The following is a 16,248-nucleotide window of genomic DNA, read 5'->3' on the forward strand; positions in this document are numbered from 1 at the left end:
AATAACACAAAAAAAGCTGGAATAACATACAATGCACTAAATCTTAGCTCATTCTGCACAGAGATCCTAAAAATGACTGGACAAAATGAACGGCACCTTTAAAAAGACAAGAAATATTTGGATTTTAAACAGGTAATTCATAACCCTAGAACATCCAAAACAGAGTGGTGCTGGTGACCAAAATCATAGGTAGGCTGCATGTACCTAAACCAGAATTATAGGCATTCATTAAATAAACTATTAGTCTCCCTGTTCTCACTGCAGAATTTTAGAAATAGTGCAAGAAAGGCAACTGCCAGTACACATTTTGCATGCGCACAGAAAGCTGTGGTAATTGCCTTTCTGATACATGCACACACTACACTGGGATTTTGCACTTCTCAATGGTTTGACCCAGACAAGTTTCCGTAGAAGGACCGTGTGAGCTGCTAACCAGGAAGCCTGACTGCCTGTACAAAGGAATGTAGCAGTGAGATACAGATGAGATGAACAGCCAGTATTATATCTATGTGCCTGACGTCTGTGGATCTCTTGTAAGTAGTTATAAGCAGAGGATTGCAAAGCCCGTCTCTTGTCTATTTACTGCACATTAATTTACCAGACTACTCGCTACAGATCTGTGGGTATTTTATTGTTTGGTTTCTGTGCACCAACTTGGTATATAGCATATAGGCTGTTTATATTTCCCTGCACTTTATCAAGACTCTGAGTTGGTGTATTCACATTGGAAAAGGTACCAATGCATTTTAATCACTTTATTTAAATTTAGTGTTAGTGCCATACACACAGGAATTTCTTTTTAGAAATATTCTTAAAATAAAAGTACACTAAATCTAAGCCAGTTTTAATATTAGACCCAATACCACTGTCATGCACCACTGTGTAATGAATAAGAGAGCATAGATCAATGGCTACTTTCTATTTAAATGCATATCCTGCTTCTCTGCAAGGTACCAGCTGACATAATTGGTATATAATAATATGATATGATAAGGTATAGTAAGCTCTACGGGGCAGGGACCTCCATCCTCTTGTGTCTTTGACTCTTAACTTATTGCAACTGTATTTATCTTGTATCTATCTGTATATATTGTTGTACTTTGTATTTATCTATTATTATCTTAATAATCCCCTGTTTGTATTAATGTATTCTACTGTACAGCGCTGCGTACATAAGTAGCGCTTTATAAATAAAGATATACATACATACATAAGGTGCCAGCACTTCACATCTAGTCCATTAGTCCTCAGTCCTCATAGTTTTTTTTATTATGGGGTAATTCCTATGGGACATAGCCAACTGCAGCTTTTCTTTGGGTTAAAATGACCCATATAGGTAATATACAGTGATGTCCATGTACCCTTGTAACTCACACAGAAAGAGTGAATATATGACTAAAGCCAGAACATATCATTTGTTCCTCAATCCCCTTACAAAAATATCTGAGTTTTCTGCTGAAAATCTGCTCTAGCAAAACCCAGGACGTTTACCACTTATGTCTGAACATTCAGTTATGTTCTATATTGATTACTTATAGTTATGTAAGCGGTGCCGGTTTTATATATTTTTGAGTTGTCAGTATGATGCCTTCTATCTGATGGCAAAGCTGCTTCTGCAAGTGCCTGTTGTTTAATCATGGATACACTTCAGGCATGTATTTGTATATTTAGACTAAAAGCAAACAGTACATTAGCTAGTAATAATAAAATCCAATTGCTAAAGCAACCCTTTTCACAGGTATTCTGTGCTTTACAAAACAAAGTCTTCAGTAACGGACACAGGCTGACTTGTCGGCCAACAATTCAGTTGTTGTACTTAGTTCACTATGCATTTGCATGAAATCATTCATCTCCTGTGTGAAGGGTTAACATATGTATGCACAATTCTAAGAAGGTCTGTGTATGTGCTACTTCAGTTTTTGACCATCCTGTCTCTGTGCAAGTTATTTTGTCCTTGATGATCTCAGCAAATGCTCAAGGCTAACAAACCAAAATAAGCTTCAGCAGCTACTCTAAATGAATTCCTGTTTTCTGCTAATAACTACAAGGCATATGTGCCCACCCATGTTACGTAAGCATAATGGAATATTTGTATCTACATGTATATGATCTGTGGCAAAACCATGAATAAATGGGATTTGATAGGAGATTCACTACTTGTCTGTGTCTCTCTGTGCAAGTTCCCGGATCCGTATCACGTGACCGTGTACCAACAAGCAGGGGGCGGGCCAAGCCGTCCGGGCACCCTAGGCAACCCGGTCAGCCACCTCGCCCGCCCCGCCCCCTCCGTTGGCGCGCATGCATAACAGTTGTTAGAAAATGCGTGTATAAACTGGCATAGTAAATGAGAACTAAGTTGACTTTATTTTCTAGAACTTATGTTTTCGGTAACTAAATATTTTATCTACAGTACCATGTGACATTTTAATCTTTTTATTTTTTTACTTTTCAGGCTTCTTTCACTTTTCATATGAAGTCATAAAGATGTCAAGAACCGTGCTGATTTTTAACTGTGTTCCAACCAGCCCTGGGTGATGCAACGCATTAATAAAAACGTGGTTTTGGCTGTTCTGACTGCAGCAAGTTCATTATTTCTAATTTTTCAGTTGTTTTACTTTAAGTATTACTTATCTGGAAAGGTAATTCATAGTGCTCTGCAGTAGGCAACATCATTAAATAATAATAACTAAAGCCAATTTTTATATCAAATTATTTTTGACAATTCCACTATTGTTTGGCCAGTACTAAAGTAATGTTATGGAGCTGATGACTTTTATGTCATGTTAAATTAATGTTTAATTTCAAGTTGCCACTCACTTGTCTGGTGTGCGGGCAAAAGTAGGGCACCAGCTCTAAATGTGCAGCTAGGAAGGCTGCACTGACTGCAATTTAATTTAAATGCAGTCAATGCACCCCTGCAACATGAATTTATTAGACATGTCCTGGAATTGTCAAGTGATCTGGTTCCCTAGGCTAGGGCGCAACCAGGAAGAGATATCTACTCTTTCCAAGTATCCAGTTTTTTTTTTGTCATGTTCTAACTAGGTCATAAAATAAAATAAATTCAGGACTCAATGACAATTCAGGACTTATTGACAGCTTACAGTTAACTAGATAAAAAGAGGTCAGGTTAGATTCCATAGGTTTTGTAGATGTAAAGATTTGTTTCAGAGAGTTGTATGGTATCATCTATTAGGATGGCAGGTGTTAGTATGGCCCCTGAGATGACCATACAAGCAAACATGGTTGAGTGAGCGGTTAGTGATTCTACTATACCGCACCACCAAAACTGTGGATGTATAGTTGCATCACTTAACAAGAAAATTATCATAATTTATTAAAGTATTTAAATGGTGTGCTCCCTATTTCCTCACTGTATTTGTTTATTAACAGTACAGATATGGGACCTGTTATCCAGAATGCTCAGGACATGGGGATAAGGGATGTTTTCGAAATTTGGATCTCCATAACTTGTTTTGCCTCCAATAATGATTAATTATATCTCAGTTGGGATCAAGTACTGTACAAGGTACTGTTTTATAATTACAGAGAAAAAGGAAATCATTTTTAAAACTTAGAATTATTTGCTTATAATGGAGTCTATGGGAGATGGCATTTCCATAATTAGGAACTTTCTGGATAATGGGTTTCCGGATAAGGGATCTCATACTGTACTCTGGACCCAGACCTTAGTCGTGAACAGCTTCTAGATTAGACTTGAAGTACTGGATGTACAAGGTTACATTTGTTCAAATTGTTGCATATGGTAACATATTTGTTTTTCTCCATGTTCAGAATGGTCCGGGTTTTTCCAACCTGAAGGGAATCATATCATCACAAGAGACTACACAATGGGTAGGTACAAATGTTTGTTTAGGAGTCATTAATTTTTCTATGATGATTATATAATTTGCAAGGTAGCCGTTTGTCAGTGGACCCAAATCGAAAGTTATAAAGCCAGTGATACTTGTGCAGATATAGGAAAGGGTTGATGTTGGGCTTGTACATTACAGTGATGGTGCTAGTCAAAAGATTCATTTACTTCAGTGCCAAAAGCTTTGCTTTGTAATATAAGGTCACTTATATGTTCCCCAGGAGCTAGTTTACTATCTAAATGATTAGGCTTTTTGAGGCAAATACAACAGCCTTTGTCTAGTAATATAATTTTTATTGAACTCCCTTTACTAGAAATATCTTCCACATGCATGACATCATTGCTTATGAAGCTGCAATTTTTTTTGAGTTTGAAATCACCACATTGTTGTAACTTTAAACACTAGTTATCAGTGAAAATCTTTTTTTTCTGATCTAAAAGATACAAACAGAGAGACAATTAAATGATGGCATGTTTGCATTGATATAATTAGTTCATAGGGGTGATACCATATTGCAAGAAACACTGTTTATGTGTCCTTATAATGTTATAATAGGTTTTTGGAATCAAATGATTGTCAGAACAGAATTATTTACTACAGTTTTACATGTGTGATGTTTTTTTTTTCATTTAAATAGAGAGTGGTGAAGAAGTTTTTAAACTTGGTGACTAATCACAAAGTACCAGTGTTTGTAGTGGACTCTGCGCTTTTACAAATAATCAACAAAGACCTGGAACAGTTGAAAAGCACCCCTGGTATTCGGCCCCAGTGTCATTGCTTCTGTGAGCAGAGAGATGTTACTACTTTTGGACTTCAAGATGCATTATGGGAGTCAAATGTAAGAGTCTACAAATCTTCTCAATGCATTTGTGATGCCTGGGCAATGATAAATAAGTTTTATGCCTTACTGAAATAATAGTAAATGTGTTAGTGAATAATCAGGGAACAACCTATTCACAGACTGCTTAGGCATGTTCCAATATTTTTATTAGCGCCCTGTGAATTTTCCTCTGTTAGTTAAGAATTAACAAATAAAACATTAAAGGCCAAGGAAATCCTTATCTCTATCTCAGCTAAACAAAATGGGTTTTCTTACTGATGGAGATTTTTCTGAAATGTATACATTTACTTGTGTTTTTTCTATCCATAGCTACATTTCACTGGACATAATTTTTATTGCTCCAAGGCATATTATGTTGCTTTAAGTATCAGAGTTGTGTTTCAGGAAAACTTTTTTCGAGCTGCTGAGAAGATGGGATTTCAGTGGCAGAAGTATGAGGGAAGAGATCCAAGACTTGAAGGGATTGAAGACCTGTCAGGAACAAAAATCCCACTGCACTACATCTTCAAAATGGCATCTCATACCATCCACTTGGTTGTGTTTTATGAAAGAAGTAGCAACTACCTCTGGCATGGCCCTCTAAGGCTAAAGCGAAAGATGGACAGAAAGTTTGTGCCTTTCCAGAAACTTCAGTTTGGTCAATACGCAGGGGCTTATAATAGGTAACATCAAAGGCTTTGATCTTGGTTATATTGTGAGTATACTGCAACATTGTTTTAAGTTATAATATGTTTAGAATATTCTATTATTAACTAAAATGCTGAATGCATTATTTTTTTCTAATTTTCATATCTTGAAAGGGAGGGATAAGTACAATTCTTTGCAATTCAGACAATATAATAACAGGTTATCTACAATTATATGATTTATATTACATTTATTTTCCCTTTTTATAAACAAACCTCTGCCTTCACCCAGTTGTAGCCCAATTAGATTGTGTGATAAGGAAGAGCTCATTATACAGAGGGCTTCTCGGTGAATTGCTGATTAGTTTTCAGCTTGCTTTTAAGGGCATACATACAATTAGAATGTTACTTTACTCTCATTTTGAGAGTTTGCCCTGTTTAATGCAAAAAAAACCCCTCAAAATCTGTAAATATTTTGTTTATCAGGACAACAGGCAAAGAGTATGTTTAGCACAAGCCATATGTATTGCTTTAACTGGTTTGCTCTGTGCCCCATTTCTATAATATGCTTAGAGACAGCTTGATCTAAAATTCTAGTTTTCATTTTCAATTTATGCACCCCAATACATTCATGGACACGTTGTATCATTTGCCTCACATACATTTTTACAAAGGGGCTTGATTCCCCAAAATTGCTGTTCTTAATATTCTGAAACTCTACAAACAATCATGTGGCACTTGGATGACTTGGTGTTCTCACCTTGTTTCAGACCAGAGCTGATCCTAATTACTGCTGATCAATTAAAGATGTGGATTCCAAAGGACCCATCAGAGTTTTTGAGGGAGATACTGCACTCTAGGTTTCTCGAATGTCGGTATAAAGAGGCTCGGTCATTTTTCCAGGTTTGGAAATTAATCTTCCTAGAAATTATATCATAGGTTAGATGTGTCATGTTTTATAATGCAGAAAATTGATATTGGGTTGTGGCAACTGGTTTGCACAATGTGAAACAGGTCACTGAGGTTTCTGATATTCTTACCATTATTTATTTTGTTTACCTGTGGTCAAATTGTTCTCTATATATTTAAAGTACATACAGCCATTTGTCCCATAGCACCAAAACAGAACCTGCAACAAAATGTAATTGTTGGAAGTTTCAGCGGGCAGTCTTGTTCAGTTGTTTATGTAACTTACTGGTCAACTTTTTGTTATTATAGGGCACCTATTATGCAGAAATTGTTTTCCCTAATCCAGTTGGGGTAAACAACAGTATTTTGTCAAGATACGCCCATGTAGGTGGCCATGTTGGAGCACACATGTGCGCAAAATGAATAAGTGCCCTGGTTTGCTCATGATGCACAAACGTGCATCGTAATATAGGATCAGTCTATGCGTCACAATTTTGTTTCACGCATGAAAATCACATTGTTCCATTAATTTTAAATGAGGCTAAAAATCTCAAATGTTTTAATATATTAGGGAAAAATAAAATTGCTTAAAATCTTCATAGACACTTCCCATTATTCATAGAAAATTGACAGCTTATACAAAATTATATAAAATTTTTCATGCAAATATTCATTTCTTTCTTTGTTAGATTAAAAAAAAATATTTCAGTATATTCACAGGCAAGTTTTTCTGTCATGTTTATTTTTTCAAATCAAGGGGGAAAAAGTAATCTCCGTTTTTGATAAATCTGCTCCTTGCTTTATACTAGCAACAGATACTTATTAATTGAATGGGAGAAGAAAATAACACTGTTATTGAACCACAAGTCCCTGGCCCCCTAGCATCCTATCTGTATTTTTGAACCTGAGAATATCAGAGATAGCTGTTAGCTAAAACTGGCGTTCTGTAGAGTTGCTATATCTCTCTGATGTATATCATGATGCTGCAGTATATGTTAATGTACCAATACATTCATACATACATACATACATACATACATACATACATACATTCATACAGTACTGATATAACGTACTTGCTCCTTTTATCTATGTTTGCATTCTTGGAATATCCCTGCAGGTTTGCACTAGTGTTGTTTTCATGCCATTTGCTTGCATGCAAGATAAACATATTTGCAGTTATAGATTTGAAATTACATTTTTTAAATAAAGCTCTACAATGTCCAGTCACCTAATACATTTGTGTTCAGGGCATCATTTAAAGTGCACTCATATGGAGCCTATTTACAAAAAAATATTGCAGTAGGAAATTAGTTTCTTGTCTACCACTAGGTGGAAGTAGAGCTTTAGAAGAAATTGGTCCCTATATCTGTGTAATGCAGTTATGGAAGATGAAAAGTTGTTGTATACAAACCTACATTTTTCTAAAGCTCTACCGGATAAATAACACTTTTCTCTCATGTGAAATAAAAGCCATAAGTTTGCCCAGGTGCAGTAACCTATAACCAATAAGCTTTTGAAACCAGTAAATGCTCCCTGCTGATTGGATGATATAGGTGATTACACCAGTGGCAAACTTTGCACCTTTTATTAGATTTTCCTGTAACTTTTCACTAAAGTACGATTATCTTTTGAATGTTACTGTCCAATTCATCTAATTGTATTGGAGAAAGGGACCTTATATAAATGCAGTGATAGTGCAGGCATCTGGGTGTGTTTCGGTGTGTGAGTGATTTACTAGCTGCTTTTTCCTGTTTTTCTGTTTGTTATTTTCCTGCAACGTGGCATGCAGTTTACTTTAATTACTTGTATTAAGTGGATTATTTTTGGGGGGTAGAGATAAACTCATTATACTTTGTGGTTTAAGTACTAATACTTTGCAGATAGCTTTTATACTTTTTTGTTCTATATATTATTTTATCATTTTGTCTTCATTGAGATTTCACCACTAGGTGGCGTATCTGGTTTGCAAACCCCCAAGGTGCTCAAGCAGTACAAATGATAATGGATCTTCACATCATGACAGTACTAAGGCATCACTCAAAGCAACTGGCACTGTGTTACATTTGGCTGCAGACTCTCCCAAAGAAGTGTGCAACTAATCACTTTGTGCCAAGAAAGTTTAGTTGCACATAAAATGGTGCAGAGTGTATTTTTTTCTCTTTTAGCAACCCATAGTAGCTTTATTGGCATGAAGATTTGGGTGCATTCTTGTGCAGTAAAAATAAGTTGGTTTGATCCTATGTGGGTGTGTGCCCACAGCTCATAAAGAATGTAAGCTCATTAATAGGGAGGGGTCTTGAAGGTACATCGTCACATATTCATACAGCTTTTTTTTTTTTTTTTTTAGTTGATTAGCCTTCATGACTGTATATTATTATTTCATGCATTGTGTATATTTCATTTATTTTATTGAGCAGGATAGGGCAATTATTGGAGCAGGGTAGAATAGATTTTTTACTTAAAAAAATGTTAGTGTTACTTTTCCTTTAAGAATACATAGACTGACTATATCGGAGTAATTGCTACAGACTGACCAGATAGGCCTGATTAGACCTAATCAAGAAGTCTGGCTAATCAAGAAGTCTGAAAGCCTGGCTAGTCAGTCTATAGGACAGCTCTGACTGAGAGACATAGAGGGGTGTCTGTGAATCCAACATACAGGAATGTGCGGTATGTGCTTGTACAAACAGTTACCTGTGCAGAGAAGTCTGTAATATTGCTGCAATTGATGTGTCACTGGTATAGAGGAAGTCTTATACTCTCTTTTGTTACCCCTGTATCTGGCTATTGAAGCAAGAGTTGTATCTGCATGTATAAATTGCAGGAGGGTGACTGGCAGCTGATCTAAGCCTGCTGGTGAGCAGCACAAACCTAGGGTTGCCAGCTGTCCGGTTTTGACCCAGACAGCCCGGTTTTTGGAAGTGCTGTCTGGGTCAAAAGCTTCTCCCTGGTTTCTAAAATTAAGAAAACCAGGCAGAACTCACTGTCAATGAACGGCCAATCGTTGATCGCCGGGCATAGCCCCGCCCCATGATGTCACGACTTCACTTCTCCCTGTGATGTCACGGCCCGCCTCTTCCCCCACCCCCCTAACGTCACCCCGCTCCATGGCCTGCCTAAGAAAGCCGGCAGAGGTGGCAACCATACACAAACCCGAATGCAAAAGAGCCTGAAGTGCTGTGTATATAAAGCTGGATATAAAACTGCTTTACTGTTATATGTACAAATGCAGCTTCATCAGCACCCAGACCAGCTCCATTCCTTTACTTTCCCTTTGCACTTGTTTGCTGCTGAGGGGTGTGGCCCATGACATGCCACAGCAAATTGGCCTTCACTCTACTTCTGGGGGGTGGGGGATGGGAGGCAGGTTTAATAATTAGCCATAACTTTGTAATGGTGCAAAATTTTTGAAAGCTATAAATTGTCTAAACTTTATATTTTCAGTATATTTCAATAGAATTGAGTGGCTTGTCTTGTTCTTTTAGCATCTATTACGTGCTAGTTGAGAGATGAATGCTGGGAGTATGCATGTACTTGTGACCAGCAGACAAATCTTTATTTGTTATGTTGCATTTTGGCCCCTAGTACATGCACTTTAACTTTTCCCCTGTTTTCTGACAAATGATCAAGACTGCTGCAGTGCATCATATCCTGAATGTCTGTGTGAACATTACTTACTTAACATTACATTTTGGCCACTGAATTCTTTTAATTTATTTATGCATTTTCAAAATTGTATTCACATTAAATTCTTTTTCTGACCTATTAGTTGTATCCTGATGACTACTCAGTGGATGCAATAGAATTTAGAATGCATGCAAAACGGCTGTTACACTTGGCAACGTTAACCTTGGGCGATATTGGCGTCACCTTCTGGCTAAGCAGCGGGACCTGCTTAGGTAATGGATGATCATATGCATTATTTTTTTCTGCTTCATCCATAAAATTAGTTAGACGTAATCCAATACATGCCTCTTACACTTAAACACTTAAATTAATAAGACCAGAATTTATTTTTCTTCTGCACTATTCCACAAGGAGTATTAGTTGCTAATTTTGCAGTTTCAGACCTGAACATCACTGGCAAGCTGCCCACAAGTTCCTTATTGCATTTCATATGCTTCTTTTTGCCATTTGTTCTGCACACTTCACAATACTTACTGAACATCATAGAAGTTTGCTATAAAATCCTCATTTGTCTATTGGCACATAGAATAGCAGCAATATAATATCACATATTCATTAAATTCTGCTTTAAAACATTCTAGACCTTGCCTAATGCTTTAGCAAGACAGGAAGTGATAATTTAATCAAGGATTAGGTAGATCTAAAATGTTGCTCTGACCATTGCACTATGTACATATTTAAAACATTAATCTCATCAGAAATAAGTCACTAAGGCCAGACACATTTCCCTTTAAATGAAGTACATGATCTGTTATCCAAAATTCATGGAACCTGAGAAAGGCACACAAAGCAATTTCGGGCCTATTGTTCTGTTGTCTTCACTTTATTCTCAGGTATCGTAATGAAGAATTATATTTGGAGATTTTGCTTAATAACCAAAATCCCCCGGGGTGCAAATTCTCTACAGAGAATTTTTTATTGGTATCCTGCTAGTACAGAGCTTTAACCCAGGTGATTACTACATATATATATATATATACTTGCAAAAAATCGGCACTCACCAATCTCAAGGCAGCGGCTGGGTGCTGACCAAAAATAATGCATCAAATTTCAAAAATCAGAAAGCACTCACAGCTATAGCATCGTCAGCTTTCTGTTTTTTTGAAATTTGATATATATATATATAATACATACATACATACCTACATACATACCTGCATTAGAACTCAAAATGAACAGTTGCTTGATACTTAATAACTGAATCTATTTTCTATCTTATAGGCTGGTTCAGGCAGTGTAATATTATACCTTACAGTAAAGATGTGGATATAGGGATATTTATACATGACTACAAGCCTGAAATAATCCCAGCTTTTCAGAAGGCAGGACTTCAGCTGAAACACAAATTCGGCAAGGTTTGTAACTTGGCCTCCGTTAAAGATTCCTGGTTATTTTTGGTTCTTGGTTTTGATACCCTTTGAATCTATGATGCAGGGGTAGCAGTCTTGGGACAGACCAATAATATATATAAAGCATAAGTAAGTTTTTTTCTCAACTAACGTGATAAGAAAGGATTTGGATTTTTTTTTTTTAAGGTGACAGGTCCACTTGCTGTAAAAATACTTCTCTTCAGTGAAGGACATGCTAATCAATAGACCTGCCAAAAACATTCATTTAAGACAAGGCCTCAAGCTAACTATAATGTTCTCTATTAGAAAAGAGTCTGAGTTTTGATCTCCTGTCCTAAAGTATGCTAATATATGGTTCTTTTCCCTGGTTTGCAGGTGGAAGACAGTTTGGAGCTGTCTTTTATTGAGAAACACAATGTGAAACTTGACATTTTTTTCTTTTACGAGGAAGAAAACTATATGTGGAATGGAGGAACGCAAGCTAAAAGTGGCAAGAAATTTAAGTATGTTTTTTTTGTTCAAACTGTATAGCATTATATAAAAGCATTTACAAGGTTTAGGGTGGTATTTATTGCTGTGATCTCAATTTCAACTTGTAAATTGTAACTTATTAATATATTTAGTGATTATATACAGTAGTGATTTTGAAAAGTAAAAAAAATGGATGTATAAATAGGAAACATGCACAGAAACATGGAGAGACTTGGCATCAAGCAACCAGTCAAAAATTACATTATCAATCTGCTTTAATAAGCAAATATCTGATGGGTTGCAATCGGTTATAGAACTGGTGCATATTTTTCAGTTGGTAATACATTTGCCATAGCAATTTTGTTTGACGGTGTCATTACAAAACAAAGTCTTACCTAGAAGTTCTCCGGTTAATATCCAAGTGTTAAAAAGTCTATTTATAGCTTCATATTGCTTAATAAATCTGACTGAAGTAAACCGAACAGAAACAACATTTTTATATATAATGTTTATTTTTATTTTTCAGATATTTGTTTCCTAGATTTACCCTTTGTTGGACTGAATTTGAAGAGCTAAAAGTGCAAGTGCCCTGTGAAGCGAAAGAATATGTGGAAGCCAACTATGGGAAAAATTGGGATGTTCCTGTGAAAGCTTGGGACTGGAAGAATTCTCCACCCAACGTGCAACCCAATGGCATTTGGCCTGTTGATGAGTTTGCTGAAGTTATCCAGATCTACTGAAGAAAACTGTGAAACATGCAACAGTGGGGAACCATACATAGCAAGGGCATATTAATATATAAAAAAGTTCCTAACCAGAATTCTGTCTTGGCCCCCTCTGTGTATCTCAGTTCTGAATTTATTGTGCACCTTAAATATTTGCTAGTTCCATTTAGTGTATTGTGGTATCAAATGCAAGCAAAGTGTTTATATTTTGGGGACATTCTTGTCCTAAAGAATACACTATTTTATATTTATATATAATAGTATAAATTATATATAGGGGGATCCACCACTTAAGTGGTATTTTGTTTAAGCATCAGATTTATCAAAATGTGTGTTTAGACCTTAATACATAAAAACTCACCCGCATTCTATTCATTCCTATGGGATTTTTAGAAGTGTATTTATCAATGGGTGAAAGAACTCACCATTCAATAAAAACGCTTCTAAAAAAAACCCATAGGAATGAATAGAATGTGGGTGAGTTTTTATGTATCAAGCTCTTAACTGCAATTTTGATAAATCTGCCCCTAAGTAACATGATACATTATTTTAAAAGATTTTCTTATTAAATTTTCATCTATGTTCTTTTCAAACTATTTCAAACAGTGTTGCTAATAAGACTATAAATAAGACTATTTCTGCAAGGGGATGAAAAAAAGTGAATTGATTACCATTGTATATCAGCTATGGATTGAATATGTATACATTTCAGTATTTTTTAGGATGAAAAACATTTGAATTAAGGTTATGTGAATGAGGCAGTAGGCAGTCTTTCTTGCATTTGGATTCTATAAAAGTTCCTTGGAGTTCAGCAAAAGGCCTTGTTGTGTGGTATGGTTAGACTATGGTCCTTAGCCTTCTTTATAAAGAAACATCACAACGGCACCAGTAATTCCATGAAATATAATAAGGGAAACATAAGTAGAGATTGTTATGAATAGTGCCTTGGAAGAATTTATGCTAAGCTAACTTTATGTTTATAAAAAAATAATCAGGATCATTAAGATTGAGTAGAAGAGTATTTGGCTTCCATCTTAGTGAGCTTTAATGGATCCACTTCCATCCAGTGCCTTGGGCAATCCTAGGAGTTCAACCAACTGGTTACTGCATTTCTTGCATATATTAAAAATATAACTTGTAAAACACCAGTACTTTGTCTCTAAATATTGTAATGGTATAATTTTGGCAAATGTCTGCCACTAATCATAGAAACTACTACTAGGATTATAAGAAACAATTCACCTGTTACTGAAAGATATAGATGATAACCAGTATAAGGAAGAGAAAAGTGGTTGCAATACTAGTTACAGGTTTATCAGTATTACTGACCTTCATGTGCAAATGTATTTTGAATATATTGTGAGAGTGCTGTATCTACTCAGTCAACATCATCAGGTTACTGTAACCCCATTTTTGAGTTACCTTTCTTTGGTGTCATGTATTTCCCCATGTACAAATGTTTAAAATTTTATGTTTTGCATATTATTAATGTCTACCTCAGAGCTGTAATTCAGAAAGGTTTTTAAAAAAATAAAGTGTCAGTACACTGTTAAATATTCCTGCAGAGTTGTGCTCGGCACAGGGGAGCACCTAGGCTTGTATATTTTCGTGGTATATCTGCATAGTATATGAGAAGATATATGGAACCGATTGCTCCTTCTTCCATATGTTTAACCCTTCTGTATCTGGCAATACAGTTTGTGATGCTAGACTTATGGAAAAAAACGATGCAGAAACATGCCAAAAGAATTACAGTATGTTTTTGCATTTTACCAGCGTTTCTTAATTTCTCCTGTATTCTCCCCTTGCAGGTTTTATGGTTGTAATTAAAAAGCATGTCATTTTATTTCTGTCCATCCCTTAATGTCTCTTAGGAAAATAAACATTAATAAACAAATGTGTGTTACTATAATTCACAATGGAATATGGGTGGTTGTGCTGTTTCTGCTTATGGTTCTTAATCACAAGACTCAGTGAAACATTTCTATAGTACTGAGCTTGGCTACTTTTGTGCACTCAAGCTAAGGGAGATCAAATTGTTACCAATGGCTTCTGCTACATGGCACCCTTTTAGAAAAGTCCACTGAAAAAAATGAATAATTGGTTGGATTAATGCAGACCTAGGCTTAAAAAAAGGAGTACAAGCAGTAATTACTTTTTAGAGTTCACGTTTTGAACTTATCACAATGTTACATTTCTGTGTCTAGGTATCTAAATGTGTCATGGTAATAATTCTTCTATACAAAATTGAGACGTGATCTTTGCAATATATTCATTGATTCCCACTCTGGCCAGTCCTGTATAAACCATAGCAAAAACAGGGAAGTTGCGTTTGCGACTAAATTTTAAACCATTAGGCAGGGGCGCAATAAGGCCATGAACACAAAATTTATATAGACAAAAGAGTTCTTCGGCACTCACCCATTATCAATATATAGGACATTCTGTGCATTAAGCTGCCAAGATATGCCCTCCATATATTGCAATATACTTCAAGCTGGTCAACTACGTCAAAGTTATCCCTGCCCTGGCCAGTCCTACACACACTTTCATCTAATTTATTAAGAATTCTACTGCTTCAATATACATTTTACACAGGGATCGAGTTTTACCAGCAACCTTCTTGCTTTTAAGGTTAAAACTCCCAAATGGTTGCCTTTTTATTGGCTCCACTGGGATCACCTGACTGTAGCTGTGAAGCGTGGGAGCTACAACATGGAGCTGGCCACTGCTCCTGTATAAACTATAGCAAACAAGGGAAAGTTGTGCTCACCTATAAACAGTTTTAAATCATTATATGAGGATGTGACCACAAAATTCATACAAAGACATGAAATACTTCACACTCACCCGATATCTGTAATATATATATATATATATAGGAGATTAATACATTTTGTGCATTATGCAGCTACTACTACTAATAAATATAATATATATGTTTTGTAGCTTAATGCAAGTGGCATTGCATTTAAATGTTTACCAATCTAGCCTTTTGTGTACTGTTTGATTTGTAAGTAAATGCCACCTATAACTGGTTTAATTTTAGCATAACAATTATGGCAGATATCTGTAGTCAACCATAGGCTGTATGAGGGGCAAACAGACTTTATTTTCATATCTCAGGAAATTTGGCCATATCTTTTTCTTCAGAAATATTCTTGTTTCTGCTAGCTGTGCTTAGGGCTATGTAACCTACTGTCAACAGAAAGAGTTTGCTGCCATTTATTTATGACTGCTTTCTTTCCTGACCCCAGTTAGTAATTAAATGATTGTGTACTTACTACTAAGGCAATTCTCTGTTCTTTTGAGGTACTGCAGTGTGCTCTTATTTCTCCTGTTATTGTAGGACAATAACGTGACCTTTAGGCAGAAGCCACACCAATAAATCTTTAATAGTCTGGACGATATAGTAGAAGACATAGCAGGTGTGTTTTTACTGTTGTCTCTTAAATGCATAGCAACCATCCTACAAATTGCTTTACCCTTTGTCCTACTTTATACCCCATACAAGACAGAAACCCCTAATATACCTATCACTGTAATCTTCCTTTAAAAAGTATGAATAAATACCATTTTATATACTGAAATCCAGATGCAAAACATTTCTCTTTCTGTATCATTTGATATCCTGTTAGGGAAGGAGGGATTAAAACACTGATGTTACAAACTGTAACAACTTCTCCACAGTTTACAGACAGCATGCAGGAACTACAGAACCCATCAATACATTGCACTGGGATGTTCCTTTCCTTATTGACA

General features: G+C 35.9%; 1 protein-coding gene across 1 annotated transcript; it reads left to right on the plus strand.

Annotated features, from left to right (window-relative positions):
- Window positions 1–479: 479 nt before the first annotated feature.
- fktn (fukutin) lies at window positions 480–14,383 on the plus strand. Its single transcript, NM_001102894.1, is given in 10 exon segments — window positions 480–533; window positions 2,453–2,639; window positions 3,796–3,855; window positions 4,513–4,713; window positions 5,101–5,378; window positions 6,113–6,245; window positions 10,024–10,153; window positions 11,163–11,296; window positions 11,666–11,793; window positions 12,288–14,383. Coding segments are annotated over 9 exon segments (1,383 nt in total). The 5' UTR covers window positions 480–533; window positions 2,453–2,534; the 3' UTR covers window positions 12,502–14,383.
- The last annotated feature ends 1,865 nt before the right edge of the window (window positions 14,384–16,248 follow it).

This window comes from Xenopus tropicalis, chromosome 1 (genome assembly GCF_000004195.4).
Source record: "Xenopus tropicalis strain Nigerian chromosome 1, UCB_Xtro_10.0, whole genome shotgun sequence".
In the NCBI taxonomy this organism is placed as follows: domain Eukaryota; kingdom Metazoa; phylum Chordata; class Amphibia; order Anura; family Pipidae; genus Xenopus; species Xenopus tropicalis.